Source organism: Oncorhynchus clarkii, chromosome 8 (assembly GCF_045791955.1).
Source record: "Oncorhynchus clarkii lewisi isolate Uvic-CL-2024 chromosome 8, UVic_Ocla_1.0, whole genome shotgun sequence".
NCBI lineage: Eukaryota > Metazoa > Chordata > Actinopteri > Salmoniformes > Salmonidae > Oncorhynchus > Oncorhynchus clarkii.
This window is the reverse complement of record NC_092154.1, coordinates 15,473,267-15,490,538: the sequence shown is the minus strand read 5'-3', so window position 1 is coordinate 15,490,538 and position 17,272 is coordinate 15,473,267. Positions and strand designations below refer to the sequence as shown.

The window sequence follows — 17,272 nt, the reverse complement described above, 5'->3', positions numbered from 1 at the left end:
TCAACATGAGCAAAAGTTATTGGTTTTCTACCCAAAGTTGCAAAGAAAAATATATATTTATAAACCAAACATGCAACAATTTCAACGATTTTACTGAGTTACAGTACAAATCAGTAAATTAGGCCTTAATCTAGGTTTTAGCTTTAAAAAAAAAAGGTAGGGGCGTGGATCAGAAAACCAGTCATTATCTGGTGTGACCACCATTTGCCTCGTGCAGCGCGACACATCTCCTTCACACAGAGTTGATCAGGCTGTTGATTGTGGCCTGATGAATGTTCTCCCACTCCTCCTCAATGGATGTGCAAAGTTGCTGAATATTGGTGGGAACTGGAACCCGCTGTCGTACACTTCGATCCAGAGTAGGGCTGTCCCTGACAAAAAACAATCATAGTCTGTTCTATCGACCAATCGATTTGGTCGAAATGTTTAAATGTGAATTCCTTCATATACTGTATAGACACATCCTATGTGTTTTAATCAAATCAACTATATGCACTTAGCTTGTCTGATGCTTAAAGCGAAAGGTTTCATTAAATAATTAAGACACACAAATGACTAGAGGGAGTCCGACCGCAATTGATTTGATTGTGCCGGGCCGGGCTCAGATGTGCTGTGCTGTGTAAAAAGAAGACAGCGAGTGACTGTGTGACTAGCATCCGTTGTTTCTCTCCTCCCTGCTGCAGCGACCAATACAGAACATCAGCAGTGTGTATCGCACTGTCAGTGATGCTGAAGCTGCAAAATAATTACAGCCATTTCTTTTTATTAAATTTATTCTTTTTGAATTTTACCCCTTTTTCTCCCCAATTTCGTGGTATCCAATTGTTGTAGTTGTCTCATCGCTACAACTCCCGTACGGGCTCAGGAGAGACGAAGGTTGAAAGTCATGCGTCCTCCGATACACAACCCAACCAGCCGTACTGCTTCTTAACAGCACGCATCCGACCCGGAAGCCAGCCGCACCAATGCGCCGGAGGAAACACCGTGCACCTGGCCACCTTGGTTAGCGCACACTGCGCCCAGCCCGCCACAAGAGTCGCTGGTGCGCGATGAGACAAGGACACCCCTACCGACCAAGCCCTCCCTAACCCGGGCGACGCTAGACCAATTGTGCGTCGCCCCACGGACCTCCCGGTCGCGGCCGGTTACAACAGAGCCTGGGCACGAACCCAGGGACTCTGATGGCACAGCTGGCGCTGCAGTACAGCGCCCTTAACCACTGCGCCACCCGGGAGGCCAATTACAGCCATTTCTGACTGAATTGTGTAAAGATCTTTGCAACATGGGGCCGTGCATTTTATGCTGAAACATGAGGTGATGACGGCAGATGAATGGCACGACAATGGGCCTTAGGTTCTAATCATGGTATCTTTGTGCATTCAAATTGAAATCGCTAAAATGCAATTGTGTTCGTTGTCGGTAGCTTATGCCTGCCCATACCATAACCCCACTGCCACCATGGGGCACTCTGTTCACAATGTTGACATCAGCAAACCGCTCGCCCACATGATGCCATACACGCTGTTTGCCATCTGCCTGGTACAGTTGAAACCGGGATTAATCCACAAAGAGCACACTTCTCCAGCGTGTCAGTGGCCATCGACGGTGAGCATTTGCCCACTGAAGTTGATTACGACGCCAAACTGCAGACTCTAGTGAGAACAACGAGCACGCTTCCCTGAGATGGTTTCTGACAGTTTGTGTAGAAATTCTTCAGTTTTGCAAACCCACAGTTTCATCAGCTTTCTGGGTGGCTGGTCTCAGACGATCCCGCAGGAGAAGAAGACTGATGTGGAGGGGCTGACGTGGTTACCCGGTTGGACATACTGCCAAATTCTTGTAATTATTTTTGGAGGCGGCTTACGGGAGACAAATGAACATTTAATGTAATTCTCCGGGAACAGCTCTGGTGGACATTCCTGCAGTCAGCATGCCAATTGCACACTCCCTCAAAACTTGAGACGTCTGTAGCATTGTGTTGTGTGACAAAACTGCACATTTTAGAGTGGCCTTTTATTGTCCCCAGCACAAGGTTAACCTGTGTAATGATCATGCTTTTTAATCAGCTTCTTGATATGCCACACCTGTCAGGTGGGTGGATAATCTTGGCAAAGGAGAAATGCTCACTAACTGGGATGTAAACAAATTTATGCACAAAATTTGAGAGAAATACACTTTTTATGTGTATGGAAAATTTCTAGGATCTTTTATTTCAGCTCATGAAACATGGGACCAACACTTTACACGTTACATTTATATTTGTGTTCAGTATTAAACACAAAACACCAGCAACATGGAGAAAAGGGTGCGGTGGCAGTAGCATCAACAGCGGTATCTAGTGGGCAAAACGTTGTACTTTCACACTCATTTATGGTAAATAATGCAACGGACTTATTTAAAAAAAAACATTCCCAGATTCACAGGGAATACATTAAATAGAATGAAGAAACAATACCCCAAGAAGCAGCTCCATACTACTTGTCAGACATAGAGAAATTATACTGTACACTGGTTAGTGGGGTGAGATTGGCGTGGGGTGGCTATTGATCCTTTTATTGGATTCCTCAGGCCTAACTCATTGTTAGGAAGAATTATGGTCCAAATCGGATATTATGTACTATATTTATTGAAGATTATATGAATCCTATAAATTAAAATAGCTTACTAGCAATCAGTTTCTCAGAGATCAAATTATATTTAAACAAACTAATGTTGCAGGAATGCTAACCTTATCTGTTTCTAACTACAGAAATTATTTCAGAACAATATGAGATGGTGGGTGTCGAAATCCTCTTTCTTGTGCTTTTTGAGGTGGCTTGATTACCTTCTCTCCCAGGTTGTCTAAGGCACTGCATTTCAGTGCTAGAGGTGTCACTATGGATACCTTGGATACCTCAAATCCAGGTTGTATCACAACTGGCTGTGATTGGGAGTCTCATTGGGTGGCGCACAATTGGCCCAGTGTCGTCCGGGTTTGGCTGGTGTAGGCTGTCATTGTAAATAAGAATTTGTTCTTAACTGACTTGCCAGGTTATATATATATTTTTAAATATCTGTCTCTTTACCCTGTGACAGACAGAGAACAGTGAGGTGGGTACTACCTCTCTGACTGACTGGCCATTTGTATAATTGATAGTGACACCCTGTAATTGCACCCCAGCTATGTTTAGGCCAATTAGGATTGTCTACAGGAGTCAATCTCTTGTTATTGCCTCGTCCGAAGCTTGGAAAGAAACACTTCTATCATCACTTACAAAATATGTGTTTTGACATGCAGAAAGGCAAGCCAATATGCTATAATGGCTGGCTATTAGTTGATCACTCATATTTTTTTGTGATGGACTGTATGGAAATTGACAATTTTAGATGTTTGTTCTCATTCATTTAATGGACGACTGTGAGTCAGAAATGGGGATTGATTCCTCTCTCTGCATGGTAGACCAGACCAGCTTGTTACCAGCCCATCTCCTGCTTTAACCACCCATCTGGACAAGCGGCTCAGAGCAACGTCCCTGTGCTACTAGCCCTAGGAGAACACTGCTGATAAATAGATCAACTAGATAGGCTTCATTCTAGATATGCATAATGCTATAATCTATTTTGATTGTAAATTCTATACTTGACAATACAAAGACTGGATTTATATAATCTGAGGCTGAATCTGTTAGTTAAAAACCACTCTTAAAGAGTGGTACATCCATTTTGGACATTTAAATTAATTATAAATTAAAGAAAATAATTGATAAATGCCTCATGAGTTTAATTCCAGCCCCATCCCCTCCCCTGTTTAACAAAAAAGTGGCAAGGTGGCACCTGTCTTCTGAATCTAAATGAACTGACAGCTTTCATTTCAGTCCCTACAAGCATATACTGTAGCTACATAATGTCGGTATCAAGGGCTTACGTAAACTCTTTTTATGTATAATCCATCTAGGTTAAACAAAGCAACAGTAAACATGTCCTCCCCCACAAAAATGTAATGGCTTAGTTGATGGAATAGATGTCTAGTAGTGCTTAGGTTGTTACGAGTGTACTGAAAAAACACTATATCAGTGTTGTGCCTGTTGTTCACATGCGTATCTGCCCTCTCATTGGATATAATGGCTAGAATGATCTAGAACAGGGGTGTCAAACTCATTCCATGGAGGGCCTAGTGTCTGCAGTTTTTTTTCTTTTTTTTCTTTCAATTAAGTCCTAGACAACCAGGTGTTGGGAGTTCCTTACTAATTAGTGATCTTAATTAATCAATCAAGTACAAGGGAGGAGCGAAAACCCGCAGATACTTGGCCCTCCGTGGAATGAGTTTGAGAGAGAATGAAAAGACTGTTACCCAGGCTAACTGCTATCTATTTTTTACTTTATTTTTTCATTGTTAGAGCAGCCACTATAATGGATAATCTGTGGTAACACGATAACTGAAATGTGTTAGTCACACGCAATATCTCAATTGGCCCAAGAGGGGGCGCTGCATCATTCATGGGAGACTGTTTACTGTTGCCTTGTTTTCCCTTGATGATGATGACCGGGACCTGCTAGTGGTAGTTAGGGATTTTTTCTTAACGTTAATTAAGTATCCCAATGTTGCTTAATGGCTCACTTGCCCTTGTTTGACCTGTAAACCACAGGTTTCTACAAAGGGTTCCATCGCGGGTATCTTTAGGATTCTTGTGTTCAAGTACACAACTGAGGAAAAGTGGATCAATCTCTTTATATCGTTATCTGGAGACTAAAGATTGTTCACTGTTAAAGGGCATGCATGCATACTATATAAAACGTTCATTTTCGAATAAAGTTAAACACCATGGGAGCGATCTCAAGGCCCTTTCACAGCACACGAAGTGACAAGGTCTTTGTTTTCCTTAGCAGAAGTCCACAGAGATCGGAGAGAATCTCTGGCTTCTGAATCTAACACTAGCCAGTCAGAAAAGTGAAATGTAGGTCTCCTAAATTAGTGTCTATAATTGGATTAGAACAAGGAAAAGCACACAGCTTCCAAAGAGGAGAGGAAGGTGTGTGCCTTGTGTCTGGAAGAACAGTCTTTAAGGAAGATAAGTGCGTGCGCGAGAGAGAGAGTGAGAGAGCGAGAGAGAGAAAGAGAGAGAGAGCGAGAGAGAAAGAGAGAGAAAGAGAGAAAGAGAAAGAGAGAGAAAGCGAGAGAGAGAGCGAGAGCGAGAACGAGAGAGAAAGAGAGAGAGAGAGAGAGAGAGAGAGAGAGAGAGAGAGAGAGAGAGAGAGAGAGAGAGAGAGAGAGAGAGAGAGAGAGAGAGAGAGAGAGAGAGAGAGAGAGAGAGAGAGAGAAAGAGAGAGAGAGAGTAATCCACTTTGCTTGACCAGCAGAAATCAACAAAGGAAAGTAATGGTCTGTTCCACAGGGAAAAGAAGCACTACTGAGACAATTCTTACAGTAGAACAAGATGATCTCTGAGATCCAACCTCCTGCCAAATGTATGACCATATTATAGACACATATTTCCCTCAGATTACAGACCCACAAAGAATTAGAAAATAAATCCAATTTTGATAAACTCCCATATCTATTGGGTGAAATACCAGTGTGCAATCACAACAGCAAGATGTGTGACTTGTTGCCACAAAAAAAGGGCAACCAGTGAAGAACAAACACCAATGTAAATTCAACCCACATTTACATGTATTTATTTTCCCTTTTGTACTTTAACTATTTGCACATCGATACAACACTGTATATATACATTTGAAATGTCTTTATTCTTTTGGAACTTTTGTGAGTGTAATGTTGACCGTTCATTTTTTTATTATTTCTTTCACCTTTGTTTATTATCTATTTCACTTGCTTTGGCAACGTAAACATATTAATAATAAACATATTTAATATTAAAGAAGTCTCAAGGTATTGCTCGCCTGAGGTAGAGTACCTTATGATAAGTTGTTGACCACACTATCTACCAAGATAGTTCTCATATGTATTATTTGTAGCCGTCTATTTACCACCACAAAAGTGAAGCTGGCACAAAGACAGCTCTCAAACAACACTATAAGGCCATAAGCAAAGAAGAAAATGCTCACCCAGAAGTGGTGCTCCTAGTGGCCGGGGACTTTAATGCAGGCAAACTTAACCTCTCTGCGCACCGAACCCGGTGATCGCTACAAAAATAGTCATATTAAACATTCATGAAAATACAAGTGTCTCACATGTTTCGAAAGCCTAGAATCTTGCTAATCCAACTGCGTTGTCAAATTTAAAAAAGGATTTACTGCGAAAGAATACGATGCAATTATCTGAGGATAGAGCCCAATAAAAAACAACTATTTCAACCAGCACAGGCGTAACAAAATCCCAAACTGCAATAAAATAAATAGTTTACCTTTGACGATCTTCCTCTGTTTGCAATCCCAATGCTCATTGTTACACAATGAATGGTCTTTTGTTTGATCAAATCCATTTTTATAGCCTAACACGAAACATTTTGTGAACCGCTTGTGTCGTGAATTCCGTCTCATTCCATTTTCGACGACACATTCGATGTAAATACACACACTAAACGTGACTTTTCCATTCATGTTTGGTTTCATTGCAATCAACTGGTTTGTTTGTAACACAACCAAACCTGATGGATCATTTCGCGGGACATATTGACTGAAAGAAACCGATTTGAAGACAACAAGTAAAGACATCATTGTGCACGAATGATATGACCGCTGTTTCGTTGATTGACTGTATTTTAACCCAATGACCACTGATCGTCTTGAAATCTAGCTGGGTAGATAGCCAATGAGCTGAGGTAAACGGCAATATGTAATGTTTATGTGTTGGAAGACCAACCCATGTAGTAATCTCCGGCGTAAAGAGGGTCATTCGCCATTGACGATTCATACCGGAAGGAACCACGCATGTTACGCACAGCACTGTTTTGGTAAAGCACATCTTCAGCTGTTTATATATCAATCAGTATGGCGACTAAGTCAGGGAAAGCTAAATCTAAGTCTAGATATACAGATGTACACACAATTTTAGAAGAAATTGATCGGGAAAGTGAGACAGAGATTGTTGGAGGACGATTAATTTAGCGATTCCCAAATGGAGGAAAATATTTTGAACGGAGAGGACATCGTTTTGGACTGGAAGAAATCTTTCTTCCAGTCCACTTTTTTCCCTCACTGTAATAGGCGGTGTCAGAGGAAAGCCCATAAAATTGTCAGAGACTCCAGTCACCCAAGTTATAGACTGTTTTCTCTGCTACCGCACGGCAAGCTTTACCGGAACGCCAAGTCTAGGACCAAAAGGCCCTTCAACAGCTTCTACCCTCAAACCATTAGACTGCTGAACAATTCATAAAAATCGCCACCGGACAATTTACATTGACTCCCCCCCCTTGTACACTGCTGCTACTCGCTGTTTGTTTGTTACCTATGCATAGCCACTTCGCCCCCACCTACATGTACAGATTACATCAACTAGCCTGTACCCCTGCACACTGATTTGGTACCGGTGCCCCCTGTATATAGCCTCATTATTGTTATTCTTATTGTGTTACTTTTTATTATTACTTTTTATTTTAGCTTACTTGGTAAATAATTTCTTCTTCTTGAACTGCACTTTTGGTTAAGGGCTTGTAAGTAAGCATTTCACATTAAAGTCTGCACTTGTTGTATTTGGCGCATGTGGAAAATAAAGTTTGATTTGATTTGATATGTTTCCCATGCCAATAAAGCCCCTTAAATTGAATCGAAATTGAATTGAGAGAGAGAATGAACTCATCTGATCTACACCAGTCAGAATGAACACATCTGACCTACACCAGTCAGAATGAACACATCTGACCTACACCAGTCAGAATGAACATGTCTGATCTACACCAGGCAGAATGAACACATCTGACCTACACCAGTCAGAATGAACACATCTGACCTACACCAGGCAGATTGAACACATCTGACCTACACCAGTCAGAATGAACATGTCTGATCTACACCAGGCAGAATGAACACATCTGATCTACACCAGGCAGATTGAACACATCTGACCTACACCAGTCAGAATGAACATGTCTGATCTACACCAGTCAGAATGAACATGTCTGATCTACACCAGTCAGAATGAACATGTCTGACCTACACCAGGCAGATTGAACATATCTGATTTACACCAGTTAGAATGAACATATCTGATCTACACCAGTCAGAATAAACACATCTGACCTACACCAGTCAGAATTATACACATCTGACCTACACGAGGCAGATTGAACATATCTGATTTACACCAGTCAGAATAAACACGTCTGACCTACACCAGTCAGAATAAACACATCTGACCTACACCAGTCAGAATGAACACATCTGACCTACACCAGTCAGAATGAACACATCTGACCTACACCAGTCAGAATGAACACATCTGACCTACACCAGTCAGAATAAACACATCTGACCTACACCAGTCAGAATAAACACATCTGACCTACACCAGTCAGAATGAACACATCTGACCTACACCAGTCAGAATGAACACATCTGACCTACACCAGTCAGAATGAACACATCTGACCTACACCAGTCAGAATGAACACATCTGACCTACACCAGTCAGAATAAACACAACTGACCTACACCAGTCAGAATAAACACATCTGACCTACACCAGTCAGAATGAACACATCTGACCTACACCAGTCAGAATAAACACATCTGACCTACACCAGTCAGAATGAACACATCTGACCTACACCAGTCAGAATGAACACATCTGACCTACACCAGTCAGAATGAACACATCTGACCTACACCAGTCAGAATGAACACATCTGACCTACACCAGTCAGAATGAACACATCTGACCTACACCAGTCAGAATAAACACATCTGACCTACACGAGGCAGATTGAACATATCTGATTTACACCAGTCAGAATGAACATGTCTGATCTACACCAGTCAGAATAAACACATCTGACCTACACCAGTCAGAATAAACACATCTGACCTACACCAGTCAGAATGAACACATCTGACCTACACCAGTCAGAATGAACACATCTGACCTACACCAGTCAGAATGAACACATCTGACCTACACCAGTCAGAATAAACACATCTGACCTATACCAGTCAGAATAAACACATCTGACCTACACCAGTCAGAATGAACACATCTGACCTACACCAGTCAGAATGAACACATCTGACCTACACCAGTCAGAATGAACACATCTGACCTACACCAGTCAGAATAAACACATCTGACCTACACCAGTCAGAATGAACACATCTGACCTACACCAGTCAGAATGAACACATCTGACCTACACCAGTCAGAATGAACAAGCTACCAAGCTAGCTACCGCTCTAACCCTTTGCAACAACATCCCTTGAGAAAGGCAGCAGCTGAAATGTCAGGGACAGCTGAACTATATTTAATTCAATAAATGTAAAGACTAACAAAATGTATGATAAGTATTTCATATTTGTTGTGTGTGCACCCTCTTTCTGCATCAGAAGTGTCAAACAAATGTTGCCTACGGACCGCATTCGCTCTTCACCGAGGTCTGGAGGCCCACACTGAAAATGTGTTAGATTTCCACGCTGTCAAAATGAGCAAAAAATAGCCCTCTATCCATTGTTTTTTGAATTTTTGACGCTTCCTGACAATTCAGCTTTTGTTTCGATGATTCTTAGCAACATGGAAAGAGTGAAGAGACTACTGTATAAAAATGTAGGTCCAATATAATTTCTACACAGTTTCGATTTGGTTTTAGTCATTTCAATGTTGACTGAGGTTGCTTTTCCACCCGCAGGCCTTGAGTTTGACACGTGCTCTACATTAACCCTGTTGAATAGGGAAAGACTGAGAACTCAGTGGAATAACCAGGAAAGACTAGAGGAGAACTCTGTCTCCTAGTAACAGTCCAGTTATATATAATATATGCCATTTAGCAGACACTATTCTCCAAAGAGACTTACAGTCATTCATTTTACATAAGGTCGGTCACTGGAATCAAACCCACTATCCTGGTGTTGCAAGCATCATGTTCTACCAACTGAGCTACAGAGGACCGAAGTCAACTAGCGAAATAACCAATACCCATCTCTATGTCTCGAGGCTGTCCAAGGTGGAGTCTTACTAGCCTACAGCAAGACTCCATTAACTTATTGCTGAGTACAGACTAAGTGCACAATGTAAGCTACATAGATACAAATACCAGAGGCAATTCATGAGAGATCATTTGAATTATAAAAGGTGTTCTCATCTCTTCTCTTGAGTCTGCGGGCAAATTGACTTTGCGGATGCTCTTTTGCCTTTATAGAGACCAACCCAAGTACAGTCAAGTGAGATCTCTCCCCTTGTGAATCACTAAAACACTGCAGAGCGTGAGTCATTTCTCGTCAATCAAGAAAAAAGTTCAGCTAAAGTTCAAACCTTTTGTACAGTAATACAACACATCTCCTCTAGTGGCTCTTACATAAAGGGAACAGAAACCTCAGACTGTGGTATTTCACTTGATAAGGCCAATGGTGAGACGTCCAGCACCAAGAAAATAACAAAACTAGTTCAGGTTAATGAAACAGCAAACTAGAATACAATTCGGTGATCAGGTAGTCAGTTAATAGTTCCTCTCTAGCTTGTACCTGGCTTCTGAGAGAGATAGAAAAATAGAGCGAAAGCAAGAAAGAGGAAAGATAGAGAGACACTGAAAGAGAGAGTCGTCAAAATAGAGAGAGAGCGAGATAAAAATATTGTTATTTGGTCCTAAACAGAATACCTGACCACTGTGACTGACCCAAAGCCAGTGTTTGCACAAAGACTAGGGTTTTTGGTTAAATAGTCAGTTAGATGGGTATATTAATTAGACTAGGGCCGGGGAGGGTCCATTTTGTGTTGGTTGTCCTTCACATTATCAGGGTACACTATGTACAGGCTTTTGTCACAGTCTAATTGGTACTTTAGTTGAGTTTATCATGGCTAATAATGTGGACAAGTTGAGTGCCCGTCTGAAGCACGTTTGGAGCAGTAGACTAAAGAGCAGATGGCACAGATTGCTGAGCACTACAATATTGAATTAGATCGTAAGCAATTGAAAAACAATATGAAGGCCAATCTAAAAGCCAAACTAGTTGAGGAAGGAATCCTAACTGTTCGAGAGCCACAGTTTGTTACTCCAGTTGTGTCACCAGGTGTCACTGGTTTAAGTTTTGAGCAACGAGTTAATGCTGCTAGAAAAATAGCAGATTAAACAAACTGAGTTGGCAAAATGACAGATGGAACAGTATAAACTAGACCTAATCAGAGAGGGTAAACTTAGACACGAGTCATCAGTTTTGCCAGTAATAAACTATCCAACTGAGAACGTAAGAAATGTGCATTTACTTCCTAAGTTTAATGAAAAGGACCAAGAAACATGTTTCTCTCCCTTTGAGCGAGTAGCAGAATCTAGAGATTGGTCCGATGCAAATCGTACTTTACTGCTACAGTGTGTGTTAACTGGTGAAGCTCAAGAGGCCTGTTCAGGGTTAAGTATAGCAGATTCAGGTCTATGAAACGGTGAAAAATTAGTTGTTAAAAGCCTACGAATTGATCCCTGAGGCTTATAAGCAGCGTTTTCAAATTGGAAGAGAGGTGACAAGCAAACCTACGTAAAATTTGTACGTAATTTAGTGTCTCAGTTTAATCGTTGGTGCTCTGTAACAGAGGTAGATACATTTGAGCAACTGTCTGATCTGGTGGTACTTGATCAGTTTAAGAATTCAGTTCCAGAGCGTGTCACAACTTATATTAGTGAGCACAAGGTGAAAAATCAGTTCAATCAGATGAGTATGTCTTGACCCATAAAAGCTTTTTTGTGGATTCTGGTCATCATTCTGAAACTGCCCGTACTAGAGTACTTCTACCCTCACCAAAAGTTTTCAAGGTTTGGAGCAGATCAATGCTTTAAGGTTGATTGTGGCATACGAGGTAGAAATGATCTAAACAGAGTATGTAACTACTGTCAAGGAAAGGGACACTGCAAAAATGAATGTCCTGTCCTTAAAGCAAAAAATTATGGTGGCAAGTCAAAAGAACAGTTTTCTGGCCTAGCTATATCACTTAGTCCAAGTACTGTATCTCAGCTTGAGAAGCATGCATATCCTTTTGGAAAAGCCAGTGCTTCTGACTATGCTGCATACATTTCTGAGGGATATATCTTCCTGGTAGGACGGGATGAGAAAGTGCAAGTCAAAATCTTTCGAGACACAGGCTTTGTGGAATCATTTGTTTGTGAGTCAGATACAGGTGATTCTATACTCATTTGTGGGATGGGGTTGTTTGTTTTTCCTGTGCCTGTGCATACATTGAAACTTGACTCAGATCTTGTGAAAGGTTTGTGTTGGTGCATCCTCATCTAACAGTTCAGGGTATTGGTCTCATTCTTGGTAACCAGTTAGCTGGTGTAGAGGTCTGGGTTGGGGTGCCACCACCTTGTGGTTACACAGCAAACCCCTGTTCTCCCTGCACCTGAGGAGTCAGACCCCTGTTCTCCCTGCTCCTGAGGAGTCAGACCCCTGTTCTCCCTGCTCCTGAGGAGTCAGACCCCTGTTCTCCCTGCTCCTGAGGAGTCAGACCCCTGTCCTCCCTGCTCCTGAGGAGTCAGACCACTGTTCTCCCTGCTCCTGAGGAGTCAGACCCCTGTTCTCCCTGCTCCTGAGGAGTCAAACCCCTGTTCTCCCTGCTAGTGAGGAGTAAGAACTCTCCAGATAGTCCTGTTATCTATCCAGCTTGTGCAGTGACACGTGCCATGAGCCGTGAGGTGTCAGTAACTGAATATAATTCTGTCTGTTACAGAACCGTTTGACCAGCCTTTGCCTGAACATCTCCATCTGTTTCTTGTGATGATTTGTTGAAGGAACAGCAGGATGACCCATCTTTGAAGGAACTGTTTGCCAGAAGTTGTCAGGAGAGTACAGGATTTAGTCCAAATTATTTGTTTTTTGGACATGCGGCACGTGGCCCTCTGGCTGTGTTGCAGGACAGCTGCGGAACAATAGAGCCACCACTAAATGTGCTTGATTATGTCAATGGTTTTCGTAATAGACTGCCCTCTACTAGTGAAATTGAAAAAGAGAAACTGGAAATTGCACAAGTAAAGATGAAGAATATTTATGACAGTCGGTCTGAACATAGACAATTTAGCCCTGGTGACCAGGTTTTAGCTCTGTTACCTATTGTAGGTTCTCCTTTTCAGGCTAATTTCACTGGTCCTTTCACGGTGGTGCGCAAAGTTCTCACCATACAACATTTTTGTATTTATTATTTAGTTTAAATGTGTTCCTTTTTTACATTTAAGTAATGTGTGGTCTTCCCTTTTGTTGTGCCCACTGGAGCTGCTGCTTCTTGTGTTTAGCTGATAGGAGTGGAACCCGGTGTGGTTGTCTGCTGCAATAGCCCATCCGTGACAAGGACCGGGGAGTTCTGCAATCCCAGATGCCGTTCTGCACACCACTGTTGTAATGCACTGTTATTTGCCTGTTATTTTGCAGGTTTCTTGCCATTCTCCTTCGACCTTTCATCAACAAGCTGTTTTTGGCCACAGGACTGCCGCTGACTGGATGTTTTTTGTTTGTTGCACCATTCTCTGTAAACCGTAGACTCTGTCGTACGTGAAAAGCCCAGGAGGCAGGTCGTTTCTGAGATACTGGAACCGCCACACCTGGCACCGATGATCATACCCCGTCAGTCACTTAGGTCACTTGTTTTGCCCATTCTAACGCTCAATCGAACAGTAACTGAATGCCTCGATACCTGCTTAATATAGCAAGCCACGGCCACGTGACTCACTGTCTGTAGGAGCGAATCATTTTTGTGAACAGGGTGGTGTACCTAATAAACTATGTTTCTCATGCCAATAAAGCCTTTTGAATTGAAGAAATTATAGAGGGACATATAGGGACAGAGAAACAAAAAGAGAATGCAAGGTAGATAGAGAAATATGGAGAGAGAGTTATGGGGAGAGAGAAAGAGCGAGCGAGAGGAAAAGATGGAGTGAGAGAGAAAGAGACAGACGGAGAAAAAAGAGTGCGCGAGAGAGAGAGGTCTGCATTGATTACATCACCTGCCCTCCCTACACCAGGAACAGCACTGCTCCATCTGCTCGGCCTTGGTACAATACACACTACTACTGTACTGCATGCCAGGGAGAGGGGGAAATAGAGAGGGAGGAGAGAGCAAGCTGAAACATTAAATTGAGAACACAATACTAGAGGAAACGAGAAAGGGAGTGGAGGGAAAAGGGAGAGGTACAGTTAAGAAACACAGTACAGTATGTGTTTATAATACATGGACGTGGCCAGTGAGTTAGTAGTGAGTGACAGGCTGGCCCCAGGACGAGAGGAGAGGCAGTGGTATAGGGGTTACGTCTAAAAATGGCACCTTATTCCCTATTTAGTGCACTACTTTTGACCAATACCAATAGGTGTCTGGTCAAAAGTAGTACACTATATAAGGAATAGGGTGCCATTCTGGACACACAGAAAATTTGTTCAGTTCACAAGAGGAAATATGACTGTTCCTCCCTTTGTGCTCAGTCCTCAGCCTATATTTCTAAACAAACATGCTCTTCTCATCTAAAATGTATTCTTCTCCAGTACTGTTTACAATGAAGTGATAACATTAGAAAGGGATTCATTCCTATTCTATCCTTTCCAAGATTATAGCCCAGCCCCAAACATAGTCTGAAACCCAAATGGCACCATATATTCCCTATATAGTGCACTACTTTTGACCAGAACCCTATTGCCAAAAATTGTGCACTAAATAGTGAATAGGATGCAATTTGGGATGCTACCGTAGCCTTCTACTGAGTCCTGGACCCGGGAGCCAAGGAAAGGAAGTGACAGCAGCCTGAGGAAACCGCAGCATTTCCTGTTGTTGGCACAAGACACAACTGGCACCCTGCCTGCTGAATCCTAAAGGCCCCATTCACACAGGCAGGATATAGGCATGCTGGGAGGGAGGGGGGGGGGCATGCAATGGTGAGGCTACTAGGAGAGCTGAAAGACAAGTTCACTTAAATTCACAGTATTTAGAGATTGGAATTGGGAAGGGGGATAGGGAAGTGCCTTAATATAACCCTATACAGCATACCCCTTTCAGGAATCAATAACAGTGGTGTAGCATTAGTCTATACAGTAAACACAAACATATGCATGTACAGTATATACATGAGTACATGCATGTCTATGATCAATATATACTTCATATATTACTGCCACATTAGTGATGAGCCTCTATCAGATGGAATGTCATTTCATGTGAATGACATGATCCATTTAGCTAGCTGGACACAAACACTTACCAGATTAGATGAATGCTTGGTTTAAGTGATGAATGCTTGGTTGGGGATCAAGGGGGATTATTGATCACCAGATTAGACGAATGCTTGGTTGGGGATCAAGGGGGATTAGTGATCACCAGATTAGACGAATGCTTGGTTGGGGATCAAGGGGGATTAGTGATCACCAGATTAGACTAATGCTTGGTTGGGGATCAAGGGGGATTAGTGATCACCAGATTCGACAAATGCTTGGTTGGGGATCAAGGGGGATTAGTGATCACCAGATTAGACAAATGCTTGGTTGGGGATCAAGGGGGATTAGTGATCACTTACAATCCCCAACAATTTGTGTTTTCTCAAGGTGCCTAATCAAATCAGAAGAATATAGGCTATGTACTGTAGCGGTGTTTGTTATGGTGAAGCAAGCAGGTGACTCAAAGTCTTCCTGTCTGGTTACTGCTAGAGATGGAAGAGGCCACACACAATGAAATTAAAATGTATATTTGAACTAAATCCCTTTTATGGCCATTGGATAATGAGGACACAGTGCTTTATGGCCAAACAAAGGTTTTTAAACACTCTGACTATAAAGGGATGCAATGTCTTCACTACCTTTACATGGATAATGGTTTAGTGTATTTCATCACTGAATGCAGATTGAACAGTGAGCTAAGCCTTTGCTATCAGTGCATATAAATGTAGCCTACTGTCAGACAAAAGTTTGCTAGGTGCAAATGAGCTAAAGCTGAACTTGACATGAATCAGAAATTCAACAGATGGCGTGGGCTGGATGGATTTCTCACATTCCGCTGGATTTCTTCACAGTCAGTCACACAGACATCTTTAAGATGCTTAGAGGACTTACTTTGCGAAAACTTACCATGTTTACTTGTAAAGTATGACACCATGGTTATGTTCCAAATGGCACACTATTCCCTACATAGTGCACTACTTTTAACACATACAAATACAAATTAGGGACTAAGCCCATCACATTCCACCTGCAGGCATGACATGTGACTGAAATTACTTCCAGTCTACCAGAGGACACAAGGTTCACTAACAGAACAAAAGAGTAAAAGCAGAATAGAACACAAATTAAATCTCTTAACATTTCCTGGATTACCACATATATCAGCATTCACCATCACCACACATACAATCAATGCTTCTGAACTGATCATATATTGATCAGACAGAAATCCTTATGAAGACTTACCCTTGAAGTACCATCACAGCTATGGAGTAGACCCGGTCCTAGTAAGAACGGACACTTCTGATCTCAGATGCAGAATTCAGATAACTAACAGAGATAGGAGCTAGAAGAACCTGTTCTAATTTTGGCACCCAGAACCAAATAATGTTCACGTTATGAGAGATTAGTTCCTAAACCATTCATATGAATGTACCACATCAAAAGCTAACAGTGCTGTCCATCTAACCACACCAACCGTATGGCTTTCTACTGAATGAGCGGTCTCCTGCCAGCTCTGGGATTTTTATCTACGGGTCTGTCCTGACAGGGCAGTGCACTGGGCAGAGAGAGCAGGTTGCTGCTGTCTGCAGACAGAAAAACCTCTCTGTGTGTGGCTGTGGCTAGCTTGGCCTGGGCAGAGTGTACTGTGCGGCTATGCTGTGGGCAGGAAGACTGGGAGCCAGCTGCCTGGCAGGCACATAGTGTTCTGGATTCAGCACTGGAACCCTGGCCTGGCCTACAGGCCCGTCTCACTACTCATGAAAGAAACATTCTTCAGCTCCATTTACACTAATCCAGCTGCACCTTGCACTCTCCTTCACTCTCAACCCAGAATGGTTCTCCTTAGCTCTGGTCCAGGGCACTAGGAGCCTTCAGCGCCAGCAAGCCGCACATAACGGCCTGGACCAGAGCTAGGTTCTGGACCTGTGTGGTGGTTGTTAGAGGGATTCAGAGAGAGGGGGCACACAGTAGTTGTATGTTCAAACCCAATGGGAGCCGTGGATAGGTAAGG

The 17,272-nt window shown here is 42.4% G+C and overlaps 1 protein-coding gene across 7 annotated transcripts in view; it reads right to left on the bottom strand.

The window, feature by feature from the left end:
• The window catches only part of LOC139415003 (probable E3 ubiquitin-protein ligase RNF144A-A), a 40,673-nt gene that overhangs the window by 19,186 nt on the left and 4,215 nt on the right, over positions 1-17,272 (bottom strand). For 2 of the 7 annotated variants that reach the window (XM_071162703.1, XM_071162705.1), the window contains exon 1: positions 14,064-14,137. The exons of 4 other annotated variants lie outside the window; for them this stretch is intronic. In XM_071162703.1, the coding sequence (XP_071018804.1) occupies positions 14,064-14,098 (35 nt within the window). In that variant the 5' untranslated portion in view covers positions 14,099-14,137. Of the gene's footprint in view, positions 1-14,063; positions 14,138-16,503; positions 16,768-17,272 lie in introns of those variants that run through there. One more of the 7 variants, XM_071162704.1, reaches the window with a different exon arrangement.